Here is a 26500-nt window from a genome sequence, read left to right on the forward strand (position 1 = left end):
AAGTATGAGGGGTGAATCAGTTTATTGATGGAAGTATGTCTGACTCCGCCAAGGTAGGTGGAGATATATAGATGGAGATATTTGAGTTTTTATTTACGAGTATAAGATACATTTAAGTGAAGAAAATATTCCTGAGAATTTCAAGACTTACTTTAAAAAAAATTCACAGGTTCATTCTTATTACCCAACTCAGTCTTCAAATCTTCATCATCCCAAATGATTTAAATCCAGGGGTCAATTTTCAATAAGATTCAGGGGTGCCAAATTATGGAATGGTGTTTCCTGCCTGGTGAAAAACTGTTCCTTTTTAAAAGGGTATAAAAGATGCTTAAAAGACAATTTAGCTTCTGTCTTTTATCTACTCTTCTCCTAGTATTTCTAATGTTTTCATGTTTATTTGTTTTATCTCTCAGAGACATGTAGCCGAAAACTGCTTTTGTTGAGGTCTGAGTCCATAAAACCAATGTCCTTCTCATAATGTCCTACTTATAATGCCATGCATATGCACATTAATGCAAACAGACACATTTACACACATGCTTACATAGATTTTCTTTTGCACATTACACATTTAAAGTTTCCTACATTTAATCACTTTTTTTTACCATTTATTATTGTTGTTGTTATTTTATATATAGGTTATATAAACCATTGTGAAATTTTAACCTTTTTTGGGGTGGGGGCTTCAAAAAAGCCATTTTTGCCACTCTCTGCACTGTATACTGTATACTGTGTTGTTGTTTTTTTAAAAATTTATTTATTTTGTGTATTTTTTAACTGCAAAAAAAAATCTAAATCTAAAAATCTTAATGCAGCACAAGAAAAATAATGTCAATCAAGGTGTTAAATTATGCCATTCACAGGAACAGGTGATGTCTTCTCTAATGGTCTCATTTGCTTCTGTGGCTGTAGGTCATTTAAAGACATCAGTATTAAACTGAGACTGGTTCAGAACCATTTAAAACCTCAGGTGCAAATCCTTCCTGCTGTTCCAGCAGTGTTTCTCTGACTATAATCAAACAATGTTCAAACTGAAGTCTGGTTGGTTTTTTATTATAGTGTTTTTAAATTGAACCACTTTTACTATGTGTGTGTGTGTGTGTGTGTGTGTGTGTGTGTGCGAGTGTGTAGTGTGGGGGGTGTTATTGCCAGGGGCGGGGCCTGGTGACGTCACGGCGGTTGCAGTGTATCTAATGAGCGTGCAGACGGAGCAGAGGAGGATGGAGCTCAGATCACTCATCTCACATATCATCCTCCTGTACAGATTAATTTAGAGCCAGCCTGCGGATTCTCTCTCTGTCTGTCCTTATTTCATTTCCGTTTTCTGAGATCTTCGGACGTGTCCCTCCTCTTCATCTGTCCGTCACCAGCCGCTTTCCTCTGACTGTCAGCGGGGACAGAGGAGAATAAATCCCGCTGAAAAACACTCATTTTCACCGAGCTTTGATCCGGATAGACAGAAAGACACACCTTCCCTCTGGATCACCCGGTCACTAAAGGTACTGCCGTCAACATGGATGAAGACAATCACGGTAAGACTGATTTTCTCTGTCCTCACACTGGTTTCTGTCTTCAGCCCGTGTGCATAGACGGATGGATGGATGGATGTACGGACGGACGGATGGATGGATAGAAGGATGGATGGATGGATGTGTCTGAGGAGAGGCGGATGTATTTCAGGATGCTGTGGTTTTTATTTTGCAGACCTGCCCACAATAACAACAGTCTGTTGTGATGATTTGTCACTGAGGGATCATTCCTCAGAAACACGCGGTTGATGTCCTGCACAGAAACATGTTAAAACATGGTAATAAAGACATGTTATCCTGCATGTACCTCCTCCCCGTGTGTGATGTGTCGCTGTGAGACTTTGAAGTTGCTCTCGTTATCTGGTTGCACCGTTTGAAACCTTTGAAGTGCTGGAAACTGATTAGATATCAGACTGTCAGACTTCCATCTGGATCAGAGACCTTTCTGCATCCCTTCAATACATGAATCAAGAATAACAGGTTACTACAGGAGATTGTGCAGAACAAAACAACATTATAGATGAAGAAAAAAAATCACTTTAAATGCACTGATTAGAAATGTATACACGAGTGCCTTTAAAGGGACAGTTCACTCCAAAATCAAAGTATGTTTGCGCAGGCCCTGAGGGTCAAAACAATACAACATTTCATTTTTGGTTGAAAATGTTATAGTGTTTTTGGAAATTTAGTTATTTGGAAAATGTTGCAGTGTTCTGGGAAATACTGTTTTGTTTTGGTAAATGTAAAGTGATTTGGGAAATGTAGTGTTTTCAGAAATGTTGAAGTGTTTTGACCCTCAGGGCTACTGTACTGTAGTTCTTTTTGTCAACATAGATACTTTTGGTGTGAGTTGTCAAGTATTTGAGATATCGGCTGTAGACATGTCTACCTTCTCCAAAATAATGGAACTAGATGGCACTCAATAAATAAATAAATAAAACCATTAAAAAAACTGTAACTCAGAAATCATAACCAGGTTACTCAAGATAATCCACACAGCTTGTTGGGAGCAGTTTCATGGAGGAACTATTTTCTTTCTACTGAACTACACCCACCAACTGTGTCACTGTGCAGAAGGAAGCGAGCATCTACTCATAGACGAGAGCCTTGTGACAGTCAGTACATTTAGATGCACAGTTTAGGTACGGTTATAGCTTTATTAGGCCATTTAATTAGACTGCTGTCCTTGTTCCAGTATACAAGCACCGAAGGACAGTGGATTTATTGATGGAAGTGTGTCCGACTCTGCTATGGTAGATGGTGATATATGTTGCCATTAGACCTTCTTCCTGTTGACATCTTACGTCACATACCAAACATGTTAGCAAGCGGCAAACGGGTTGCATGTCAAACGGTGGCAACATGGATAACTTTTTAGCGTTGTACATTTCGCACATACTCTTTGCTTAACTTGGTACATTCATCTTGATTTGTTTTCTCCCCTTTTTATTCTTTGGTTTTTCCTGGCTTTCCTTTATAAATTTATGATGTTCAACTTCGGGCTCAAAGCTCGATACAGGGACTAAGCATGTGCATAGCGCCTAGGCCAGTTCGGGCCCAGTTTGGACGTAGATGTGAAAAAAGTAAATTGACCCCCAGCCACATTATCGAGGCATGATAGTCCAAATTCAAGAAATTCAGCTTAGTACAATTTTCATCAGACTAACATGTCCACATGTATTTAGAAATTCCAGTTTTAGTGAAACATAGAAATGTCTGCCACGCGTCCTCGGCTGAGCTGTAATGTGGTGCTGGGTGAGCGAGCAGTAGATGCACGCTTCCTTCTGCGTGGTGATACAGTCAGCTGCCCTCTTAAGGAAAACAAGGGAATACAATAATTGAGTTGCATAGAAACGCCCACTACTGTAGGTGGAGGTGAATGTATGATAAAATCATATTAGACTCACACTAAAGCAGCGACAGAAGGAGGAGATTAACCGATATATAATGTGCATATTTGGAGCCACAGAGCTGAGCGGTGTAGTGATGAAGCTGAATGATGTCTCTGCAGGATTGCTGCTCACATGGCAGCTGCAGCTTGACGTTAGCTGTATGATATGCGTGTGTTCTGACAGAAATGTGCAGGAAGCTTGTGAGCAGATAATCCGAGCGAGGGCAGTTTGGTAAAAACAAACTCTGATAACAGTTTGTCAGTTAAACTGTGAGAGATTAGCATGAGCTGAGAGAGACACCAGCATCTGGACTTCCACTTTTCTTTCTCACGTTATTCTCATATCTGAACAGACTAAATGGACCCAGACCAGGAGGTGGGGGTCGCCCTGTTTGACCATTTTCACTGACCTTCAGTTATAATGATGCATACAGGAGCTGTGGTGTATGTGTGTCTATATAATCCTACTCTTCACCTGGGCTGGATATCCTGTTAAGGATTACAATACTTTTAACCTTTTGAAACCTGGAGTGACAACACTTTTCTTGTGCTGCTCTCAGACACCTTTTATTGTTACATAAACCTTTAAACCTTGAGCAAATTGGTGTGATTTCTTGCAAAAACATGGGGAAAGGGGCAATGAAAAACTTGGTAAGAAATGTTTCACTAATTACAATAAATGTGTACTTGGAAAAATGTCTAGGGGAAAAAAAAAAAGTTAGGGAAAAATCATCATAATTACATATTTAAAATCATTGTACAGAATTAATTATATGCTAAGCACTTTTCCAGGCCTTGTTTGCTTTTTTTTGGGCTTTGTTGTTTTTCTTTAATGTTTTTTCTTTTTCTTTCTTTATTTTCTTCAACTTATTTTCAGGTAATTTTCTTGTGCTTTGCACTAATTTGTTGCAAAGTTTTGGGTCATTTCTTCTTTCTTTACTCATTGCATTCGTCCAATGATTTTGAAAGAAACCAAGCCAATTTGCTTGGTTTCAAAGGATTTAAGGTATGGGATGCTGATACTCTTCATGTCCTTACATTATATTCTCAATATATTTGGGGGATTTTGTGTTCATGCTCCCTAGTGGTCCCAAGAATTTCCACTGCTGCCAACTTTGAGCAGACCCTGTAAAAAATGCATCTCAAAGTCTAATGAAACTATTTCACCCTATATATTTTTGAGACGTTATGAACTTTACTCCATTAAAAGTCTAACATCTCATTCATGTGTCTGCTTCAGGGGAGACATTTCAGTGTGTCACTGTGGTCTGAATGTTGTTTCAGAGGCTTTTTGAAACTAATATTATTCTGAAACCACTCTTTGTTACTTTAACCAGGCTACAGACCATCGTCTGCTGAACACTGAGTCAGTCACATGTTCCAGCAGTCATAGATGAGGTCGATGAGTCATGTGACAGGATGTCAGAGAGCACAGAGGCTCTGTGATATAACTGGAAACATACGACACGAACCAGACCAGAGAGATGATTTAAATAACTTACCTTAAATGTTGAAGTCATTAAGAGCTCTCTTCGCTGCCTCACTTAACATTGTTCACACGCACACCTCAATATGCGGCTGGTGTCGCAGCTCAAACACTCAGTGCTGCTAAATCTGACTCAGAGTTACACCTTCATCACCAGACAGAGAGTTCAAAATAACACTTTGATAAACTGTAATGACAGAAAAGATTCGAATCAGGACCTCCAGTGTTTTGACTGAGAGCTAAATCATGAGACTGTAACCATATGATGTCATTTGTAGTTTTCAGCACGGTGAATACATCTAATGTTCAATTGCTTTATATTGCATGCCAACAAATGTGCACATTACCCTCATGTGTGCATTAGTGTCTACGCCTGCATGTACGGTGTGCGTGCAAATGTCAAACTGCACAACATATGTTCATAGCCGAAGCTTTAATTTGTTCTGAACCAGTGAACAAAACAGATTCCATGATACTCTTAATATATATATATTGTGTGTGTGTCTGTTTGGTCGAAATAAATCCTTGATTCACCAAGTTAGATATAAAAATATATATATAGCTATAAAAATATTGCCATTATTTATAGTCCTGTACATTATCCTTCCATCTCCAGGTGTTACAGTGTCTTTTAGCTCAGCTGCCTGCTCCAGCAGTACAGACCGCAGACTGAGCTCTAGTGGTGCATGCTGTGCACTACATACAATGGTTTTAATAGAGAGAGGAGCACCTGTATTTATAACGGTACTGAAAAACATAGCTTCAGGATTTCTACATTCCCTGGTATACCATGACACTGTGAAACCACCTTAGCCTAGTTGGGACCAACATGCCCACAGGTCCATATTTTATCTCCACACTGAGTGAAACTGAACAGAGCCACCGTGCGTTATTGGCGGGCCTCAGCTGCAGCCCTGGTTTCATTAGTGCATGTTTACTGCGCTCACTAACCAGAGCTGGCGCTTTTCTGCTCCGTTTCTGTACCACAGAGCAGACAGACAGACAGGGCCCAGCCGCCTCAAAACTACGTGTTTTTATTACTCACGCATCTATTTTTATCCTCACGGTATAGCTGGATGGAGAAGTGGAAAGAGCTGGATGGAAGCCATGAATCCTTGTGTTTTCTCCTCTTTACAGCCGCTCTGTGACGCTGCTGCAGTTGGGGGATTAATACGGGCTGCTGAGGAGAGTTCAGGGGATTAAAACAGTGAATAGATCCACCTTTTTAAAGGGTTTCCACCTGAAGAAAAGTATCTGTGACGACTGAAGAAAATGTGTTTGCTAAAGGGGTTTCCTTGACCATATTTCCTCTGTGAGTGTCATGATAAACTCGCTGTGTCCATCAGCACTTCCCTGTCTATCTGACCGTGGGAACAGTAACATGGAAAAAGCCTTTCCTTCAATTCTTCTCTTTAGACTGACTGTGTGAAAGTTCGCTGAAATAACAAATGGTATCTGACTGTCTGCGGGGGCCTGTTTAATGGTGCACACATGGCAGCCGTGCATGATTGGAAATATCTCTGTAAGAGAGAAAAGCACTGCCTTTCTTCTCTGCACTTTTTGTAATCATCTCCTCAAACTTTTGTTTTGATGACTGTCTGCAGTTATTTCATATCACATTCAGCCCAGCAGGCTGGGAGTCAGTGGGATGGAGTTGTGGAAGTGAGGGGGGATTAGCCGGTTAGAAGTTGGTGTGATTAGGGTTTGGTCTTTGTTGTGGCTGCAGGCTGAGTGTGTGGGAGGACATCAGACAGTCAGTCGGGGCAAACTGCTCTCCAGCTAAATTTCGCCCAGAGAGGCGGGCTGGTGTATTGTAAGTGTTTGGTGCAGAACAGAGCTCAGCTGTCTCGCTGGAGATGTGCTGCAGGTGGATAATAGGTAAAATGCATCAGAGCTGAAACGAGTAGTTGATCGACAGAAAATTAATCTGAATTATTTTGCAAAAAATGATGAGGAGTTAACTTCAGCCTTCAAATGTGAATATTTCTAGGCCCATGCTACACCGCTCCACCAAGTCTCAGGAAAATTGGGCTGGACAAATTGAACCAAAAACAGAACCTGCAGTATATAGCACCAGGGATGCAAAATAATGTTGGCACATCATTGTTATCGGCAGATATTGGCTTTAAAATGAAATATCAGAACAAGCCAATATGCTGATTTCTGCCGATATTACAAACCAATATTTTTTTTAATGACAAAGTGAACGTATATGAAATATCAACTCTAAGCTGATTGTTTTTCTCATTTTGCACAATGAATGAATACAACATACACAGAAAAGCAATGTATTTTATGCTGCTGGTGGACCATCACAATAAGAGTATGTATAATATGATGTTAATTCCACTACAGCAGAGACTTTATGATCACAAAAAAAAGTTAAAATTATTAAAATGTGGATATATCATTATCAGTATCAGTTATGGACCATATGAGTTATTATATATCAGAATATTGGATATCAACAAAAAAAAATCCAGTATTGTGCATCCCTATATAGCAGCAATAGTACACGATCTTTAGCTATAAACCATTTTTAAACCCATCACATGTGTTTTATTCACCTGGCTGCAGAAAGAATTCCCCCTCCGGTCTACAAACACTGAGCTGGATTGAATTTGCCTCTTTAAATTTCCTGCAGCAGCCAAGCGGCCTGAAATGACCGTCTGCATGTTTCACACTAAACGTGTCTCCTCTGTGTGTCGATGCTGTCACCACAGAAATGTGCTAAAACGCTCTCTTTATCTTTACAGCGTCGCTGGTCGACCCGGCGGGCTGCTGTGCTGTTTAAAGGCTTAACGAGAGATTTAGAGAGAACAGAAACTCATTTGACTGCCAAGATTATTATGGTTCTGTGGGGCAACATCAGAGGATTAAACATACAGTGTATTATAGCCCATGCAACAACACAATCACAATAAGACATACACACACACACACACACACACACACACACACACACACACACACACACACACACATACTGAGCTGCAGCTTTAACAAACTGCACAACTTCAGTGTGGAGAGAAGAAGAAGAATGCATATGGACCTGATTATAAGAGAGAGGCTTCCCCTCATGTTCCCGTCACCATGGCACTGAGTGTGTGTGTGTGTGTGTGTGTGTGTGTGTGTGTGTGTGTGTGTGTGTGTGTGTGTGTGTGTGTGCGCCTGGAGTTATGGCTCGTAGCTGTGGAGCTCTTTAAGCGTCAGACAGAGAACAGATGGAGACAAAAGCAACGGCAGATTAAATGAGCCAGAGGTACACAGACGGACAGGCAAACCAATGGACATGAAGGACAGCAGAGACGGGCCATAAATGTGTTTGAGTTTTAGTGGACGGAGGGTTCTTCAGAGAACACAAGCCGACCATACAGACAGGATGAGGAGGGGCTGTTCAGAGAGAAAGGATGGAGGACGGTCGTGTGTTTTTTGGCTTCTCGGCTCGTTCTCACCTTCAGAGTGTGTTCTGGCTCTCTCTCATTTCATTTCCTGCTCCGTTTATTTCCACCATCAAGTTTATTTTCTCTTCTCTCCTGTTTCTAATAGACTTGGTGAGGACAGAGATGTCTTTGATCCAGCAGGTAGCCGAGGGACGTGGTGATTTTTAACATGATCTGTCTATAAGGAGCCAGTTATTTCAGCTTAGTGGGTGGTTTCTGTTGTTCCCATCAAAGGTTCTTCTGGTGTCACTGTGAGCAGGATCACGGCGCGCCGCCAGAGTCGGTGTTTTTGCAGGCAGGCTCACAAACATCACATGAACATCCTGAAACTCCAACACAGACACAGAGCTCCATGTCCGCCAAAAGGTCTGAAATTAGTATCAATCATCAAGTTTAACACTCTCCCTGCTGCTGTCTGCACATCATCAGCGTCACCGCAGACGTCAACACATATTTACACTATTTACACTTCATTCTTTTGTAAAGAATGAAAAGCACTCGATACAGCTTTTGATATCAGTATCTATCACAGTGATGGTGGTGAGCGTGTTCATATCAGATAAAGCGTTACATTCGTTCTGCTTCCTGTTAGCCACCTTACACTCACAGGAAGTAATAACAGTGTCTGTCAGTATAAAAAATAAATGTCGCCTATGTCACAGCCATGTCATCTGTTCCTTGTTTGTTGAGACCAGGATTAAGTCAGCTATGACCCTGTGAAGCTTAAATTTTACAATAATCAAAGCAAACTATTGACAAAACAGTCGACAGAAAGGTATGGTACAACAGCTGACATCAGGTATTGACTGAAATAACCCAGGACTGAGTGGTATGGAAACATCGCCAGTCAAATAATAACTGCATTCAAGATAGGGCTGTACCCAATTCACCCAGTCTAATCACATTTGGCTGTTCAATATGTAATAATATCTTTGATGATTTGTTTAGTTTTCCATGAAGTTTGATCGGACTCCGCGGGATGCTCAGTGTGACAGTGACATTCATGTAATATAGTAAATAAGCTAATCACGCTAATGATGGGTCATAAATGTGCAACAACATTTTGTGCTAACACAAGATATCAAACAAAAGCCAGAGACTGTATCGTAACAAGTTGCTGTGAGCAAATTGACCACTTCTAGGCACAAGGTTTCTCCTTCTCTTCTCTCCCCCCTCTGTGCCACTGCCTGCATGTCCACATCTCCCTGTACCAAAGAGTAGCCTGAAATTCAAGAGCACTCACTCCACAGCAAAATCTACACAGTTAGCCTGTCACTGTGCGTGTGTGGTCGGACACAGAGCTCACACTCCTGCAGCAGCTACAATCCAAACAGTCAGAGGTGAAGTCGAGCACTGTGAGATGGCCGAGATGCCGCCAAAATGTTTCTTCTGGGTATTCACTGAAGCGCTAATATATAACAGCAATGTTAGTATGAAGCTAATTTTAAGGTACGTTGAAGGGTGTGTTAGCATGATTGCTAATGAACCAGAAACATATAAGGAGATTCTCCAGCAGCGTGAGAGAATATCAGTGAAATATATTAACTTGGACTTTATAGGCTAAACTTTTACAGCTTTCCTCTACAGTTCTAAAACCTGGGGGATCATGTGAGATCTGAGAGTGAGCAGGGAGCCCTCATCCTGCCAAGAGAAACAGCATCCATCTGATTCACTCTGAGGCCGATCAGATCATTAGATTATGGTTACTCTGGCCTTCAGCAGCAGCATATGGTGGATGGATCCCCTCAGATTGAATCAAATATTGACACAGTGCTGCTGATGCTGAGCAGATGTGTGATAGAAGGAGGACGGGGTCTGCGGACCACCTCCAATGCATTAAATGCACTCCCAGCAGGAGGGCTCTCTCCCAAAAAACTGCAGATTAACCAGCGGAGCAATCAGCTCTACAGCCCCCCAAACCCCACATTCTTCCCTCCTCACCCCACGTGTAGTTAAAACACATAATAGCTCCCCAAATCTGTCTTCTCACGCAACCAGTAGCACTGATGATACTGATGTTAGTACTGAACAGGCTGCATCACTGTACCAACACTACAACACTAACAACCGAAGGCAGTCTACTACCTCATAATGTGCAGGAAAAGTCTCTGATGTTTCACAGTTTTGCTTTATACCTCATTGATTTATCACAATAATGACTCAGCAAACACATTAGCTCCTGTTTTCAGATTTGGTCTGACCCTCTTCTGTCTCTCTGCCCTGTGAAACACTCAAACGACTCGTCAGTTCATCAAATTTTTGATGAACAGAACAAAAATTTATTTTGAGAATCAAATATACATATTTTTTAGTTTTCTGCTGGCCAGCTGTGAGGATTTGCTATGTTTCTGTATAAGACTTGAATGTAATTTTAATATCTTTAGATCACTTTTTTATTCCAGGTCAGAGCAGGGAAACAGCAAAATGAAGAGCTCACAACCAAATTAACTGAACTGAAAACCAGGACTTAAATACAAACTAGACTGATGAGGGGATGAAGTGCAGCTGGAAAAAAAGGGCAGAGAAGCTCAGGTGAGGGGAATAAAGGTGATGAAGAAGAAGAGCAGGCAGGGAGCTGATTGGCTGGAAGAAACTGAAGGACTATGAGGCTGATGAGGACAGGTGTGTAGCTGGGCAAAACTCAGCAAACTGAAACCAAAAAAACACAATCTTCTTAATAATAAACCAACCAAGTGAAAACGCAGACGGCCTCACTAATACAGGCAGCTCAAATAAGTCTGATACACTCAGTTCAATCTTTCCTAAAGTCTGAAGGCCTCAGGACACAGCAGGCTCTGACAACTTTCTGGTATTCTGTGGACCAAACAATAAATAATCTGCAGATGACACAATTCTGAAAATAAAATGCTTTTTCAGCAGCATCAGCAGTTTGAATCAAATTGAAATCACAAAGAGAAACTGAATTATTAGGAGCTGTAGGCATCACGGCTGAAACGCAGAAACTTAAACAGTTTGCATAATAAACAAAACATTCCTCATGATGTACTCCACCAACCGGCTTCTGTATATCAGCGAAACCTCTCACTCAGCTCTTCTTTCAACTGTCTCTCTGAAAAATCAAATTTCCATTTTCCAAGATATAGACCATCTGTCGCAGCACTTGCAAAATCAAAGAGCAATGACCATTAAACAAACTACAGCTCCCATGGGCACTTGCATGTGATCAGCAAGGTTTCTTCCATGATGAGCTTTCTTAATGTTTTAGCTGTAATCTAGTTTTGTTCTGTCCTGGTTATAAAATGGACACATTGAAGCTGTTCTAATGCACCTTTCATACATACACCCACCAAAAGTGATGCAACTGAATTTTATATATGACCTATACATAATCATGAGCCACTAACTGGTGCACACGCAACACAGTCATGAAAGTTGCAGTCAGGTTACCAATGTGACTTTCACCCAGGAGATCAGTGTTTGTGTCCTGTGTGTAAGGGACATCATTGTGTTTTTTTTCCCAAACCCACCCTTCATTACTTTCCTAAATCTAACCTACATAACTTAACGTGCCTTAACCTATGTAACTTTACATTACGTACGTAACACGATGACGGCATTAGTAGGGAGGGTTTATTTGTTAGATATCATACAAACAGTTGTGTGATGGTAAGTTGACATATTCAGTGAGTAACAATAAAACACCGTATGGAAATTACAAACGTGATGGAAAAGTACTGTTTAAGTTTTATCAATAAGTAACAAATGAAAATTTTTAAAATGATGTTTTCAGTGTCATTTCCTGTCCGTTGCTACATGGCAGCATGTGTTTCGCATGTTGACTCCTGTGTGCACGCTGACCTTTCACCTTCTGCATCGTGACCTCCTTCGCCTCCTCTCATTGGCCTTTGTGCCAGCGTCCCAGAGTTCCCGCTCTGTGTCTCTGCTGCACAAACTGTCCCATCATGTCACCTCTGAGACAAAGTAGGTTAAAGGCAGCAGCAACATCTGTATGCGTTCATACATCACGCTTCCTGTCTGACACACTATCGGGTTTACAGAGCGCCGTGTGGGATCAGTGCCAGCTGGACTCAGTGTGTGTGTTCTCATGTCTGTGTGTTTGTATGACCCAGGCTTTAATGCAGAGTATGTCTTCGTCTGTCTGTGTGTATGACCCAGAGCATTCCTGTTAGAGGGATTGGGGCTGGTGTGCTTCAGATTAGGGGATGTTTCCCTCGGTGCGTGTGTCCCTGTGTGCTGCAGGGCAGAGCGGGGTAACAGGGTTATCTGTTTTTAAAGCTCATCCACTTTAAGAGACATCACAGCCGCTAAAGTCTCCAGTTTAAACACAAATCCTCTCTCTCTCAAACCACTCTGTGAAAACTGAGACCACAGACAGTGTGTGAAGCAAGCGTGGGTTTTTCACTCAGAGCGAGTCCTTGAATCACTTCTCAAGGCCTCGTTTCTTTGAAACAAACGGCTGTGACATATGAAATAAACCTGGTGAGAGTCGTGAGGGTGGGAGCAGACAGTTGTGGGTCTGTGCATTAGTGTAAATCACAGTTGGTGGTTTCAGAGGGCGGTCAGGGACAGTTGTTAGATTTGGGTGTGAACAGCAGCAGCAGGGGATTAACTCCTCAAAGTAGATTTGGAGAGATTTAGTTTTTAGGGGGGAAATGATGGAGCCTCTTGTTCTGGACTTTAAACCCTTTGGACCCTCTCAACCCATCGCTCTGTACGCTGCATCTCTGAGCTCTCACCATTTCTTTTTTTCAGAATTCAAATTTTTATTGATTTTTAAATGGGTTGGTACATGACAGGTAAACATGTCAGTTGAGACATCCCAGCTAGCAGGGAACGTTCCCACAACATCGGATAACGTTACCTACAAGTTGCAATAGTGTTTGAAAGAAATATTTTAATCTAATGTTCAAGGAATGTTTTAAGGATGTTTATCATTTCAAATAATGCCCCTACAAGGTTAAATAATGATTAAGAAGTAATGTTATATAACGGCAACATTCTGAGGATGTTTTGGTGAGGTTGAGAGGTGACAGATATAAAATGTTCCCGCAATGCTATATGAGAACAAAGGAAGAACATTTTAAAAGCAACATTCAGAACATGTTGAGGACTGAGACTATTTTTTTCTGAAAATGTAATGTAATGTGATATATTAACAATAGAAATACAAAACATTTTTAACATTTTTTTGATGTTATAACTAAAACTATATAACTAAAAGAAAACTTGCCACTGAAAACGTCACTAAAACGTTGCATTGGTTGCACTGTACCATTCTCAGAATGTTTTTAGAACCAAAAATTGCTAGCTGGGACTCCCTTGGCAACAATAAAGATAAAATGGCTACAGAATAACGGAGATCGATACAAGAGAGGGCGCAACAGAGTCAAAATCTCCCTGAAAAATAAAGGATTCAAGGATCCGTTATTTTATTCCAGCCATGCAGTACATGAAAAGAATGAAATGAAGTCCTCAGGTCTCTGTCATCATTCACTGAGTGCTGGAGAAGCTGCTGCTCTGCTGCCACTATCTTACAAACAAATCAATAACTTGAGATAAAATTAGGTAAATACAATAGAAATTAAATAATGAATAAACAGAAGAAAGCAGACGGATAGTCATATTTCACGGTTTTCAGACAGCTAACAGAGCACATTTCATTGCTGAAGGTTCATTTTCTCTCAGATAAACTGAACTCAGCGTCTCACCGGTCTGACCCTCCCAGGTCGACTGTTTACTACCAAACAGTGACTCACTCCATCAGCGATTTCAGTGGAGTACCATTGAAGAGTAGCTGTGTTATGTTTGAGTCAATGTTGAGGCAGCGAGCCCCCAACCCCCCCCCCCCCGTGTTCGCTGAAGACGCTAAACTCATTTCCTGAATGAGTCACAGAGGGTCACAGGGGAAGAGGGGGGGTGTTAATCATATAATTGGTGGACCACCTCTGCAGAACACTAAACAAGATTATATGCTGGAGCAGAGACCTCAGCCTGGGATTTATGTGACATACATCAAAGCATAGCCTATAATATACATTACATTATGATCTGTAATATATATATTACAGTATATATGTTACAGGCAGAGAGAGCTAGACCGGAGGATGATGGTCGTGCTTTTGTGAGCAGTCTGTTTTTTTCATTAGATTTGTGATGAATCCAGATTGTAATCGTTGTTTCAACCTGCAGACGGTCTCTCCGTGAGCTGATGACCGATTAAGGGCTGAAACTTCTTCCTGTTAGCAACATGTTCACAAAGGATCACAATATCAGGGTTCTCTTTTTTTGACCCCAAGAAGAAAAGCTGTGCTTCTGGGGATCCTAACAAATAAGCAAACTCAAGAAAGATCAACTGCCACGAATGAATTTACTGGAGTCTTCCTCATGTTTGGGTCCATACAGCAGACGCACAAGGCTGAGCTGCTAACTTCTGTTTTAGCACGCCGCTAACTTAAATGGGGATAAAATGATTTAATCTTGCGGCTCCTCTAGAATTTCCAAAAGTTATCAGATTGAATGCATCAGTCTCTTTCAATGTAAGTCAATTTAAAGAAAAAAGTCTTTTTGAGCTGCAAGGCATCACATGATGGACCAGGAAGTTGTCATTCCACATTTGGCCATAATGTAAAATTGGCTCCAGAGCGCAGCACACTTCCTGAGGGCTGGTTTCTATCGTGTGAACGTCTGCTGTGTTTAAGTTGTTGTGTAGGGAACATGGAATCCTCTAGCAGGAGGATAAAGATTTGTAAAAAAAAATAAAATAAAAAAAAAAAAAAAAAACTTTTCAGAGCTCTCAGTTGCAGCTAGAGGTCAACATTTTAATTTCCATCTGCTCATTCATTATGCATGTACATACCCCCCCCCAGCTTCACTGAGGAATCCCCTCAGCTGTTTACCTGACCATCATCATCATCATCATCACCATCATGCTGCTTCATGATTACATAACTAGGTTGGGAATCACCTTCTGCCTCGGTGTTGAACGCCGTCTGAAACAAAACTCTTTTACAAGCTGTTGAATCAAAGATCTTCCTGTTGAGCCCACTGACCTTGTTTAAGTTTAATTGGTGCAGCTTCCTGTCTGCCAGCAAAATAACAAGCAATGTTTTTTTTTTAATGTTTCTCCTCTGGCAACGTGTCGACACAAAGCTGTGATATGAGATGAGCCATTTTCCAGTTCAGAGATTTGTGTTTTCTGCCTCTGAGCTGGTTTAATGAAGCCACATCGCTGCAGAAAGATGAAGAAATAATACAGTGTGTGTTGGAGAGAGAGGGGGCGGGATAAAAGATAGAAAAATAAGATTGAGAAGAAGTTAAGAGGAGGGGAGAGGAAACACTGAACAGAGAGCGAGTCATCCTCCCCTCTCTCTGCCCGCAGCTCTGAACCCTCACAGCTGCTGCGTTAAATTAGCAGATTCACTCTTAATGACTGAAAACTTAATCTGGAGTGGTTTTATTAATAGAATTTCACCCCGAGGGAGGAGGAGACAGAGGGAGTGGAATAATTAAGAGCCATGGCCTCCTCTCTGTCTCTGGTTAATGAGGACCAGCAGGCAGCTTCTTCTTGATACGTGTAACTGCAGCTGAATCAGCTGTCAGCAGTGAACTCCTGCAGAACTTCTGCTCCTCTCTCTGCTGCACTGAGCTCAGGGGGTAAAGTGATGTGACATTAATGTCTGCTATGTTTTGTCCATCATGTGTTTCAGTTCCTGAGGATCTGTCTCTGGAGGAGAGGGATGAGCTGTCCAACATCCGACGCAGGAAGAGAGAGCTGCTGGACGATATCGAGGTGTGTGTGTGTGTTTGAGCATATGTGCTGCAGATATGACACAAATGTGTGAGCTGCATCTCTGCAGCTGAAGCCTCCGGGCATTGTAACATTTTATGGCTCTGTGTTGGCGATAGCATCGGAGTGGACTCAACAAAGAGCTGTTTATAATTTGGTGTTTTAAGGTTGATCTCGCTGTGACTTTGCGCTCTCAGTTTCATTAAAACAATATCTGATGAAGGCTTTGAGGGAGTTTCCTCTAATTTGGCTCAAACGTCCGCTTGACACGTTAACTTGACTTTAGCAAGTGGTTATTATTAGCAAAGTGTGTAATGTCAACAGTTGAAGTAGCATTTCAGAAATTTGTCACAAGCTGATGTACTTTCACATACTTCAGCCTCATTATTCGAAATTAATTTCTGTGTTTCTGTAAACTCATTGGTAAACTTTGATTTGATATCAATATCTGACACTGTTATGTTATATATGACCAAAAAAAAGGTTAACCCTTTGATAGCTGAGAAAATTGGCTTTATCTCTTTCAAAAACATGGGTAAAAGGCAACGTCAAGAAAATGACCCACAAAAAAAATTACTATCATTTTAAATATATAATTATGAATATAGTTTTTTGGTCATTCTTGCCTGTTTTCAAAAGAAATCAAGCCAACCTTCTCAGGGTTTAAAGGGTTAAACAGATCAGGTCCCCTTTAATGTGACACAGGAGTACAGTATGAACACTTGCCAGTTATTTGTTTCTGACCATTTAACTGTTTTTGCCTATCTGCTTCATACAGCAGGTATATTTGCATGTTGTCATAATGCAAACAGACCCACGAAGAGAGCAGCATGTTCCTCTGCTGACAGTACGGTTCAGTCGCAGTTCTCTTCATGCCTCAAAGCTTTTCTTTCTAAATACTTCATCCTGTTTCTGTCTCACCGTTTTCCTCCTCAGAGGTTAAAGTTTGAGATCGCAGAGGTGATGACGGAGATCGAGCAGCTGACGTGTGTCGGAGAAAGGTCAGTAACTCAAGTCTAGATGCTGTGTCGCACTGCAGCGTCATGGTTACATCTCTGATAGACTGATGACATTTATCAGCTATTTTTACATATATCGGCATGTGAAAGGGGAGATCAACTAAACATCATAACAGATATTGGAAATATTTGAAAGTATTAATATAAAGTGTAAGTGAGCTGATTAAATTTTGTGTTGCAGTAAAACCTCCCAGAGAAACAAACAGATCGCCATGGGCAGGAAGAAGTTCAACATGGACCCAAAAAAGGTACAAACTGTGTAAACTGAAAACTATCCTGCAGGATGGATCTCATTCACTGTCGCTGGAGCCTTGAAAGGAAGGATTTTTTTCTCTGAACAAGGTTTTGGAAAAGTCATGGGATTTTGTGGTGCGTAATGAAACTGTTAGAAAAATTTTCCGTGGATAACCGTCCACCAAATTTGAAGTAAAGACAGAGTTAATTTCTGTAGCTAATGACATTACATCGCTCTAATATGAATTGATTTGTGACGTTTTGTTTAACATCACGCACGTTTCTTCATCTTATCCTCGTGCTCTGCCTCTTCCTTCATGTATGCCAGCTGGCTGACATTATGCTTGAGTAGAGTTTGTATCTGATATGTTTAAAAAATGCCAGGCAAATGAGGCAAAAATATTTTTTTATTGTAAGTCCTTGAAAAATTATGGAAAAGTTTTGAAATTTTGAAAATGAGCAGGAACCCTGTGTGAGCCATTAAACCTTGACGTTTTCTCGTACTCCTCTGCAGGGAATCCAGTTCCTGCTGGAGAACGACCTCCTCCAGAACACCCCCGAAGACATCGCCCAGTTCCTCTACAAAGGCGAGGGCCTCAACAAGACCGTCATCGGAGACTACCTGGGCGAGCGGTGAGACAGAGTCCTTCTTACATTTAGAGATTTATGCTCCCACCGGGATTAGAGGGAGAGGTTTATTGATTAATGACGCAGAACATGATGCCCCCTCCCAACGTGAGGGGGCATCAAAGGCAATGAGTCTCTGAGTCAGTGTGTGCGTCGTCTCTGTCCACCCACGCTGACTTATAGCTGGTAATAAAAGACCATCCAGCCCCTCATGTCTGCAGTCAGACTGCTGGATAACGAAGACGAGGGGAAGAGATGGACGGTGTTCTCAAAGGTGACATTAAACTGTTAACCCTTTGAAACCTGGATTGAAGTCACTTTTCTTGTGCTGCATTGAGTAACCTTTCGCAAGTACTTAAACCTTTTAATAATGAGCACATGTTTTTTTTTTTTTTAAACATAAAGAAAAGGGCAATGAGCACCCTGGCAAGAAATGCCCAGGAAGAAATTTGTAATTTTGGAAATTATTTTTTAAAAACTTAGGGAAACATTTCTAAAACTGAACTGTATTAATAATTGTCATAGTTGTTGTATTTGACATTATTTCAGAGAATTATTCCAATTTTTTCAGGTCATTTCCTTTTTTTCTAATTTTCAGGTAATTTTTGGTACTTTTTACTAGTTTTTTGCTGATGTTTTGGTGATTTCTCCTTAAGTTGCTCATTGCCTTCTTTTCATTATTTATAAAAAATCAAGCCTATTTTCCCAGGTTTCAAAGGGTTAAACATGCGGTATGAAGCATTCAGGGATCAAAACTCGGTAAAGTCGTTCTAATCAAATATGTTTTGTGATTTCTTACATCTGCCCATTTTACTCCCTATCATCCTCAGATGATGAAACACAACAACAGCAACAGTTCAATCCAGAATCAGTTCAAACTGTTATCATTTCTTCTCACTCACTGTTCTCAACACTCACGAGCAAATTTACTAAAAGACTTTGCAACACAAATAAGACAAAAAAACACCCCCAGAGACCGAAATGCACCCTGAAATGTGCTGCCAAGCAAACACCATCACAGTGCTCCCATGCATGCACCTAAATGAGGTAATATATTCACATATTTGCAGCAAAATTGTCCCATTTCTCTGCAAACAAGCCTCACTGCCAAAAAGGCCCAGTTCACAAAGATCACTTATTACCCTCCGTTTCCACATAAGCAGCGCTAAAACATTGATCCAAATTAATCTGCTCTGAGTTTGAAAGACAGACTGAATAAGGAGGAGATATATATAGAGAAGTAAACACTGTAAAGTTTTCAAAGACTTCTGTCCCTGCTGCTGTCTATGGTTTACCTGTTCTCCGGTCGAATGGCTACACCAAAACAACCCACAGACACACCAGTCTGCTGGAGAGCCGTGTACACAGCTGTGGTCTACTGGCAATGAGAAAGCTGCCTATTTTTAGTGCTTTGGCAGAATTTGAAAGACTCAATTTTGGTGGGAAAGCAGTAATAGATGGTTGAAGATGGAGGAGATGACTCTTGAACCAGACCTTTTTCATTGTTCAGTTCTGTTTGTCATCTCGAACGCACTCACTGTTATCACTCTGAGACACATAGATGCAATTTCAATTTTTAGTTTCTCTGTAATAAATGTACCTATAGCAGTAAACTCGTATATAAAACCCCCACAGGACAGGATTCATTTGATGTGGCAGCAGATGCCTGTGTAGAGTACCTTATAGTCATCGCCCACATAATCCAGCACTGTTTTGTGTTTCCTGCGAGCAGACAGACTCTGTCGCCTCAGCATTTCCACTAAGTCTGTCCACAAAACATTCCCAGCTTCATTTGAACAATACACAACACAGGATCTTTCCAGGATCAGGATCAACAAACCTGATCATAGCAGCTGTTGACTTTTCCTCTGATTGGTCAAACAAGTCTCTGTCAAAGAGCAGTCTGTGTAGGTTTGGTTTCTGCAGCATGTCCCCCCTCAGGGTGCAGAAACTCTCAGCATCAGCCAGCTGTTTAAATTGCTTCCAGACTTCACGCTCAGCACTCTCCATGAATAACAGCACAAATATGACAGGAATGCTAAGAAACACGAGTTCAGGTGAAGGAAGATAGTTTACTGCAGACTATCTTCCCTTAGTTTTCTTATTATTATCTTCCTCTTCTTTGGTTTAACCCTTTGAAACCTGGGCAAATTGGTTTGTTTTCTTTTAAAAACATGGGGGGTGGCATTGTGCAGCTTCACAAGACATGGCCCAAAAATTAACAAGAAATTAGTAAAAGTAAAAAAGAAAGAAAATGACCTGAAATAAGCAAAAAAGAAAAGCAAAAAATTAAAACAACTTACAAAAAGGACCCAAAAAAAGTGCAGAAGATTATTCTTTTTTGTTGTTGTTTTTTTATTGTACACATTTTTCTGTGACATCATTTTAAATATAAAAATATCGTAATTATAATAAAACCAGTTTGGTCATTTTCTTGTCACATTTTACCATGTATTTTTCAAAGAAATCAAACCAATTTCAGAGGGTTAAATAGCTTGTGAAAGGCATCTTAACAGCACAAGAAAACTGATGTCGATTTAGGTTTCAAAGGGTTTAAGATATTAAACATCTGTATTTTTTTTCTACCACCAGGGACGACTTCAACATCAGGGTGCTGCAGGCATTTGTGGAGCTTCACGAGTTTGCAGACCTGAATCTGGTTCAGGCGTTACGGTCAGAAGAGTCATTAACACAAAAATATATCAGCGATGTCACATGGCCCCTGACTGTGACATCACAGTTTTAACCCCCTCTTCTCCTCTCTGCTTTAGGCAGTTTCTGTGGAGTTTCCGTCTGCCAGGTGAAGCTCAGAAAATCGACCGTATGATGGAGGCGTTTGCGTCGCGGTACTGCCAGTGTAACCCCGGAGTCTTCCAGTCCACAGGTCAGATACACAGCAGCGTATTGTTAACCAGGTGTCCCAAAAATCCCCCCACAGGCTGGTCTAATGATTTCATCCACATGCTGCGCTCACAGTGTCCATTAAACTGCAGTACTTTTTGCATGCAATTGAACATTTTATGTTTTAGTCAGTTCGGTCAAGTTAGCGTTTGTACTCCAACTGCTTTACTTTTATTATCTGTAACTTAGATACTGTATCCATAGATTATACACTATTTTAGTTATTACAACCTTTACCAAACTATTTTAGGGCTGCAACTAATGATTTTCTCAACTAATCAATTAAATGTTTTTGTCAATAAAGTGTTATGAGACTGATATTTATCGAAGAAAAGGAAGATATCTGTCGTCTGTGATTCCCCATTACATGACATGCAGACATGTGGAATTTGTTGATCTCAGAGTGCAGCCACTTGGGCACTTGGGAACAGTTGCGTGCTACCACAGAATGGCTCTCGCTTTTGGGCACTATTTCCACACAGCTTTATTAACATTAATGGATTTGAGGTGCAGAAAACATGGCATGTGTCCTTATCCAACCAACAGTCCAAACATCCAGAGCTGTTCACTTTTATGACAAATAAAACTTTTAAGGAGCATGAAACCAGCAAACATTTAGCTGTTTTACTTTTGAAAAATACTATAATGATATGGAAAATACTTGTCAATCAATATTCTGCCAATAGACTAATCCATTAATGGGCTTGTCCTTGAAGCTCTGAAGAGTTAAGACTACTACCTCGTTTTTATTTAGTCTGAGTTGCCACGTGTCAATGTCACAACTGACTCAATGCAAATAAGAGCTTCAGTTTAAAAAAAAAAATTGAAAAATTATGAGTTAAGTTAATCTTTCCACGTATCTCTTGGAAACTGCATACGAACCCGGAGGGAGGGACATGAGAGCGGAGTGTGAAATCCAAAGTCAATGCACTGATGCAGTGATTGTCAGTGGAGCCTGATGTGCCAACAGAAGTGCTGCCCCGAGGGTCCACAGTGCATTTAGCAGTGGCCCGTTTTCATTAATGCATTCCAGTCATTAAGCCATCAGAGTTACTGTAAGTAAAGCTCAGAGAGGATTAACTACACATCACCAGGTCACAGGAAACAAGCAGCATCAAACAGGAGACATCCATAATTCACAAAGAGTCAACCTGAGTGATACAGGCTCTACATGGTGATAAACAGAGCTACAACACTTACTTAATAATTCAAGACCAGCTGTTTTAGACTGTAAGGAGGGAATACTCTGAGTTTTACGTGTTGGTGGCAGCAGAACAGCAGCTTCGCTCCAAGTGAACTGAACCGAGCCCATAAACATGTGAAATGATGGAAGATCTTTAATCTCCATCTTTCTCTGAGCTTCATCCAGCTCATTTTTCTTTTGATTTCACCGACATTCATCTCTCAGTTAGCACCTCCTCCTGCCCCACATTACACGCTGTACTGAGAGAGTGTTAGTGAGCAGACAAAAGGCAGCGCAGGAGCAAAGTGTGTCAGTGAATGAGGCTGACAGACAGATAGACAGACGAGAATGAATGATTCATTTACAGGCAGCCAGTGGCCCGTGTCTGTCTGAACATTCACTCACAGTAGAGTTTTTCACTTATACCTCACACACACACACACACACACTCACACACATTTTTCAAATGCAGCACAAATTATAAAATAAAAAATCCTGTACATGACGGTCCACAGTCACAGCTCATGATGGCTCAGCTCCATCCCCTTTGCTCTCTATAATAATAATATAAAAAGCTGCTATATATGGAAGAAGAAACAGAAACACAAAATATCACTATATGCTGATGACATCCTATTGTATGTAATGAAACCTGAAAATGTTATAGCATGCATAGGCCCTTAAAACACATCACCTTATTTCAGCATATACTAAATGATTTAATAAAAAACTAAAGAATACTTAATTATTAATTTCAAGAGCATAACATTGCAGTAATCTAAGTAAATCATTTAAAATGTTTTACATTGACTTCTCTTTTGGAAAAAGGGAATAGATACCTGTTCCGGCAGGATCCTGCACAAGTTAAGCCCTGGTTATGTGCTAACCCGCGTGATTGCCTTCGTGTCTCTCTCAGATACGTGCTACGTGCTGTCCTTCGCCATCATCATGCTGAACACCAGCCTCCATAACCCTAACGTCAGAGACAAGCCTCCCGTGGAGCGCTTTATCTCCATGAACAGAGGCATCAACGAGGGAGGAGATCTGCCCGAAGAGCTACTCAGGGTGAGGACTCGTCTCTAAGAAGTTTGACTGTTCTCTTCTCCATACCACTGTTCCTCTCTCTGATGAACAATTTTCCTCTCCTGATTGCAGAACCTCTACGAAAGCATCAAAAACGAGCCCTTTAAGATCCCAGAGGATGATGGGAACGACCTGACGCACACGTTCTTCAACCCCGACAGAGAAGGCTGGCTCCTAAAGCTCGGTAAGTAACCTTTATTATGTTGATTCATCATTTTCATTTTATGTCCCTGCAGATGAGTGTTGTGTTGTTGCACTTCGCTTGTTTATGATGTAGGAGGCTGGCGGCTGACGGGAAACGAAACAGCTGATTGTGTCTTTGTTTGTCCGAGTATGCTACACTTTTACTAACAGGAAATATGCTAACACCAATTTCACCTGTAAATACTTAGCATGTAGCTTTTAAACCTATTGATCATCCCAGTTACTCCAGCATTTATAATAGTGTTCAAATATATGAAATATACAGACTTAATGTTAGGGGAACTGCAAAGGGTTCAGTGCAGGTTAACTTTGAATCATAGGTTGTAATAATGATGGACGACATGACAGCTATAATGTGAAGCCAAAACATCTGGATCGCCCCCTGGTGGCTGGCCGCAGTGCCGGTCATAAGCCCCACCCCCTCCATGTTAGTGGATGGGCCAAACTAAAAAACTCATTTGTCATTTTGGGTTGTTCTTATCACCCTGATTTTTGTTCAAACGCTTGTTTTTCTAATAAGTTTGGTTTTATTTCGTTATTTGATGCTATAAAAATGGGAGTTGACATCATGACTGACAGCTGTGTGAGCCAATCTGTGTGCTCAAACTCAATAGCGTTGCTAACGATTAGTACGACTGATTTATGTGTGGGAACTTGATATTAAAGGGATCGCTCAGCCCGTTTTCATTCGGAACTTGTCAATAGCTCCGCTCTGTCAGTGCTTTTGCTGTAAGTACGCCACGCCAAAAGGCACTTTTCGTGTGAGCATGGGACACCTTCGGAGGGCGTCAGGTAAGAACAGGGGGCGGAGTTATTATACACCAACGGATGGCTGGGTGGCAAAATCCATGCACCTGTCGCACCTCTCACATGCACCTGAAACACATCAGGACGAGCTGGTAACGACGAAATATAAGGAGCATACGGGCGTATATAGGGTGAGACGGAGGGGAAGTGGATTGGTCCCACAAACCTGGACTTTAATGTGGTAGTCCAGTGTTTGCTTCCTGTCTGAATGTGATGTTTTTTTCTACACCTAACCATGTGCCTCCTTTCCCTGATCCTAACCATCTGTGACTTTGTCGCCTGAGCCTAACCATCCGTTCTGTTGTTGCATGTGTTGTTGTTGCTTAAACACAAACACATGCCACGTCATCCCACCATGAGTATTTGTTGACATCATGGTAGCTGCATCCTGGAACGTAACAACCAACGCGGAGGGAAGCCTAACTCGAAATACGTAGACACAGAAGCCCACTGACAGAGCTGCAACATGTCACGAGTTTGGATGATGTTGAATCGCTACTGCGCAGACTCTGGCTCCAAATGATGTCACCAGAGCAAAATGGCAGTGCCATATCCAATATTTTAGCTTCACTCTTTTTCAGCCGGAGGAAGGGGAGACGCATTGTTCATTGAACCAACTGCATGCTGTCGTGATAGCGCTGACTTTTGAGGAGATGGACAAAATTTCAGAGTCTAAGATGGAGATATCTATCCGTTAGTGGCATTGCACCACTAAATCTGACTTTAACTCAGGCCTCCTGCTGGCTCATTTTTGCTCGAACCCTGTCCCTCTTCATGATGGATGAGGTTACTGCAAAGGGTTTTTTCTGTCCTCATCATTCATCTGGTGTCCTCTCCTCTTGGTTTATTCTCTCCTGTCCTTTAAAGCATGCTCCTTTTAATGATTTCTGTCCTCATCATTCATCTGCTGTCCTCTCCTCTTGGTTGTGTCTCATATTCAGAGCATGCTCTCTTCTGTGATTTTCTGTGCTGGTTCTGTGTGTTTTCTGTCCCTCAGTCGGTCTCTCTAACCCTCCAGCCTCTCGTTGTGCTCTCTCATTCTGTTCTGTGATCTCTGTGTCAGGAGGTAGGTAACGCTGCTTCCTCCTCTTCATCACACATTATGGGCCGCTCAACATGCTTATTGGCTGATTGTATCGGAGCTGTTATTGGGCGCATAAGAAAAGCATGGTGAGGTGATAATGGGTGATTTCAGCGAGCTATCATTCTGCATGGGGATTGGCTGAATTCCTCTGTGGAGGAGGCTGGATGATGCACAGGGCTCATTTCATGATGGTGCACACACAAAGCACAAACCTTTAATTCAAGTAGCCTTCGCATAAACCTCATTAAAACACAGTCATGCTTGTACTTTTTGTCTTCAAAGCTGCATTCACAACATTTTTATGAGTACCCCTAAAAAAAATCAGCGAGAATCCAAAATAAACCACTGCATGCTCTGGAATCTAAGGTGCATTGCTCTGATGTGAATGGCGGGTCAGCTGAACAAGTCACCTGATGCTCTTCACCCATCAGAGACGGCCCCGTGCGTCGCACAGCTCCTGCAACACACACTCATCTCCAGCTTCAGTGATCGAGCTGTTTCAGTCTGCTCTTTGAAGGAATTTGAAGCTGCCGCTGTGTGGCTGCTCGTGCCATGAGGAGACCCCTTTGTTCCTCGGAACCCCTCCCAAACACTTCCTGTACAGACCCCCCCCCCCCAACCAGCTGCACCCTTCACTTTATTTAAGGTCCAGTTTCTCCCCATTAGTGAATTCCGGACTAATTTTAGCTCCATCCGAGGAGTCGCTGCTTAATGAGAGAAGTTTGAATGAAGCTCTCTGGCTGTCGCGTTGATCAGTAAGACAACTTAAAGCTGCTGCTGCTGCAAAATGACACACTGCTGCTCTGAGGCTCCATAAGCACTCATTATTAACCAGGACTGAGCTGCTGCTGCTGCGCCTGAATCCATCATCATCCAGAGTCAACAGCATGTCTGAAAAAATACACTCATTTAGACTGATTTATTTCAGAAGAAAGGTCACTGAACAGCTCCTCTGTTGGTCAGCTCAGCTGGTATGGAAGCTCTGAGAGGCAAAAGAGGAAAAAAAACATTCAGGAGGTCTATTTTTCTAAATCGGATCTAAACTGTTAACTGCTAACAACAGGTGAGAAAAAAAAAATCATTTTCTAAGCGTGGTCAGCATGTAAATTCACAAACAGACCATCAGATCAATTCTGCACTCGACCAACAAATATGCCTTGGACTAAATGACACTCCTGGAAAGTACTTTTTATCCTGTTCATGTAAATCTTTAACCTCTGTGACACTGTATTTTATTTAGT

At 41.4% G+C, this 26500-nt stretch overlaps 1 protein-coding gene across 2 annotated transcripts in view; it reads left to right on the top strand.

Annotated features, from left to right (window-relative positions):
• Positions 1 to 1191: 1191 nt before the first annotated feature.
• The window catches only part of cyth3a (cytohesin 3a), a 31781-nt gene continuing 6472 nt past the window's right edge, over positions 1192 to 26500 (top strand). For both annotated transcript variants that reach the window (XR_015775004.1, XM_042508262.2), the window contains exons 1-9: positions 1192 to 1532; positions 16038 to 16120; positions 17054 to 17118; positions 17318 to 17384; positions 17885 to 18003; positions 20590 to 20670; positions 20769 to 20881; positions 22998 to 23146; positions 23237 to 23348. Coding sequence is in view for 1 of the 2 variants with exons in the window: in XM_042508262.2 (XP_042364196.1) it covers positions 1514 to 1532; positions 16038 to 16120; positions 17054 to 17118; positions 17318 to 17384; positions 17885 to 18003; positions 20590 to 20670; positions 20769 to 20881; positions 22998 to 23146; positions 23237 to 23348 (808 nt within the window). In the remaining variant the exon portion in view is untranslated. The remainder of the gene's footprint in view (positions 1533 to 16037; positions 16121 to 17053; positions 17119 to 17317; positions 17385 to 17884; positions 18004 to 20589; positions 20671 to 20768; positions 20882 to 22997; positions 23147 to 23236; positions 23349 to 26500) is intronic.

Source organism: Plectropomus leopardus, chromosome 19, assembly GCF_026936395.1.
Source record: "Plectropomus leopardus strain MGB_pleo_1.0 chromosome 19, ASM2693639v1, whole genome shotgun sequence".
Taxonomy (NCBI): domain Eukaryota; kingdom Metazoa; phylum Chordata; class Actinopteri; order Perciformes; family Serranidae; genus Plectropomus; species Plectropomus leopardus.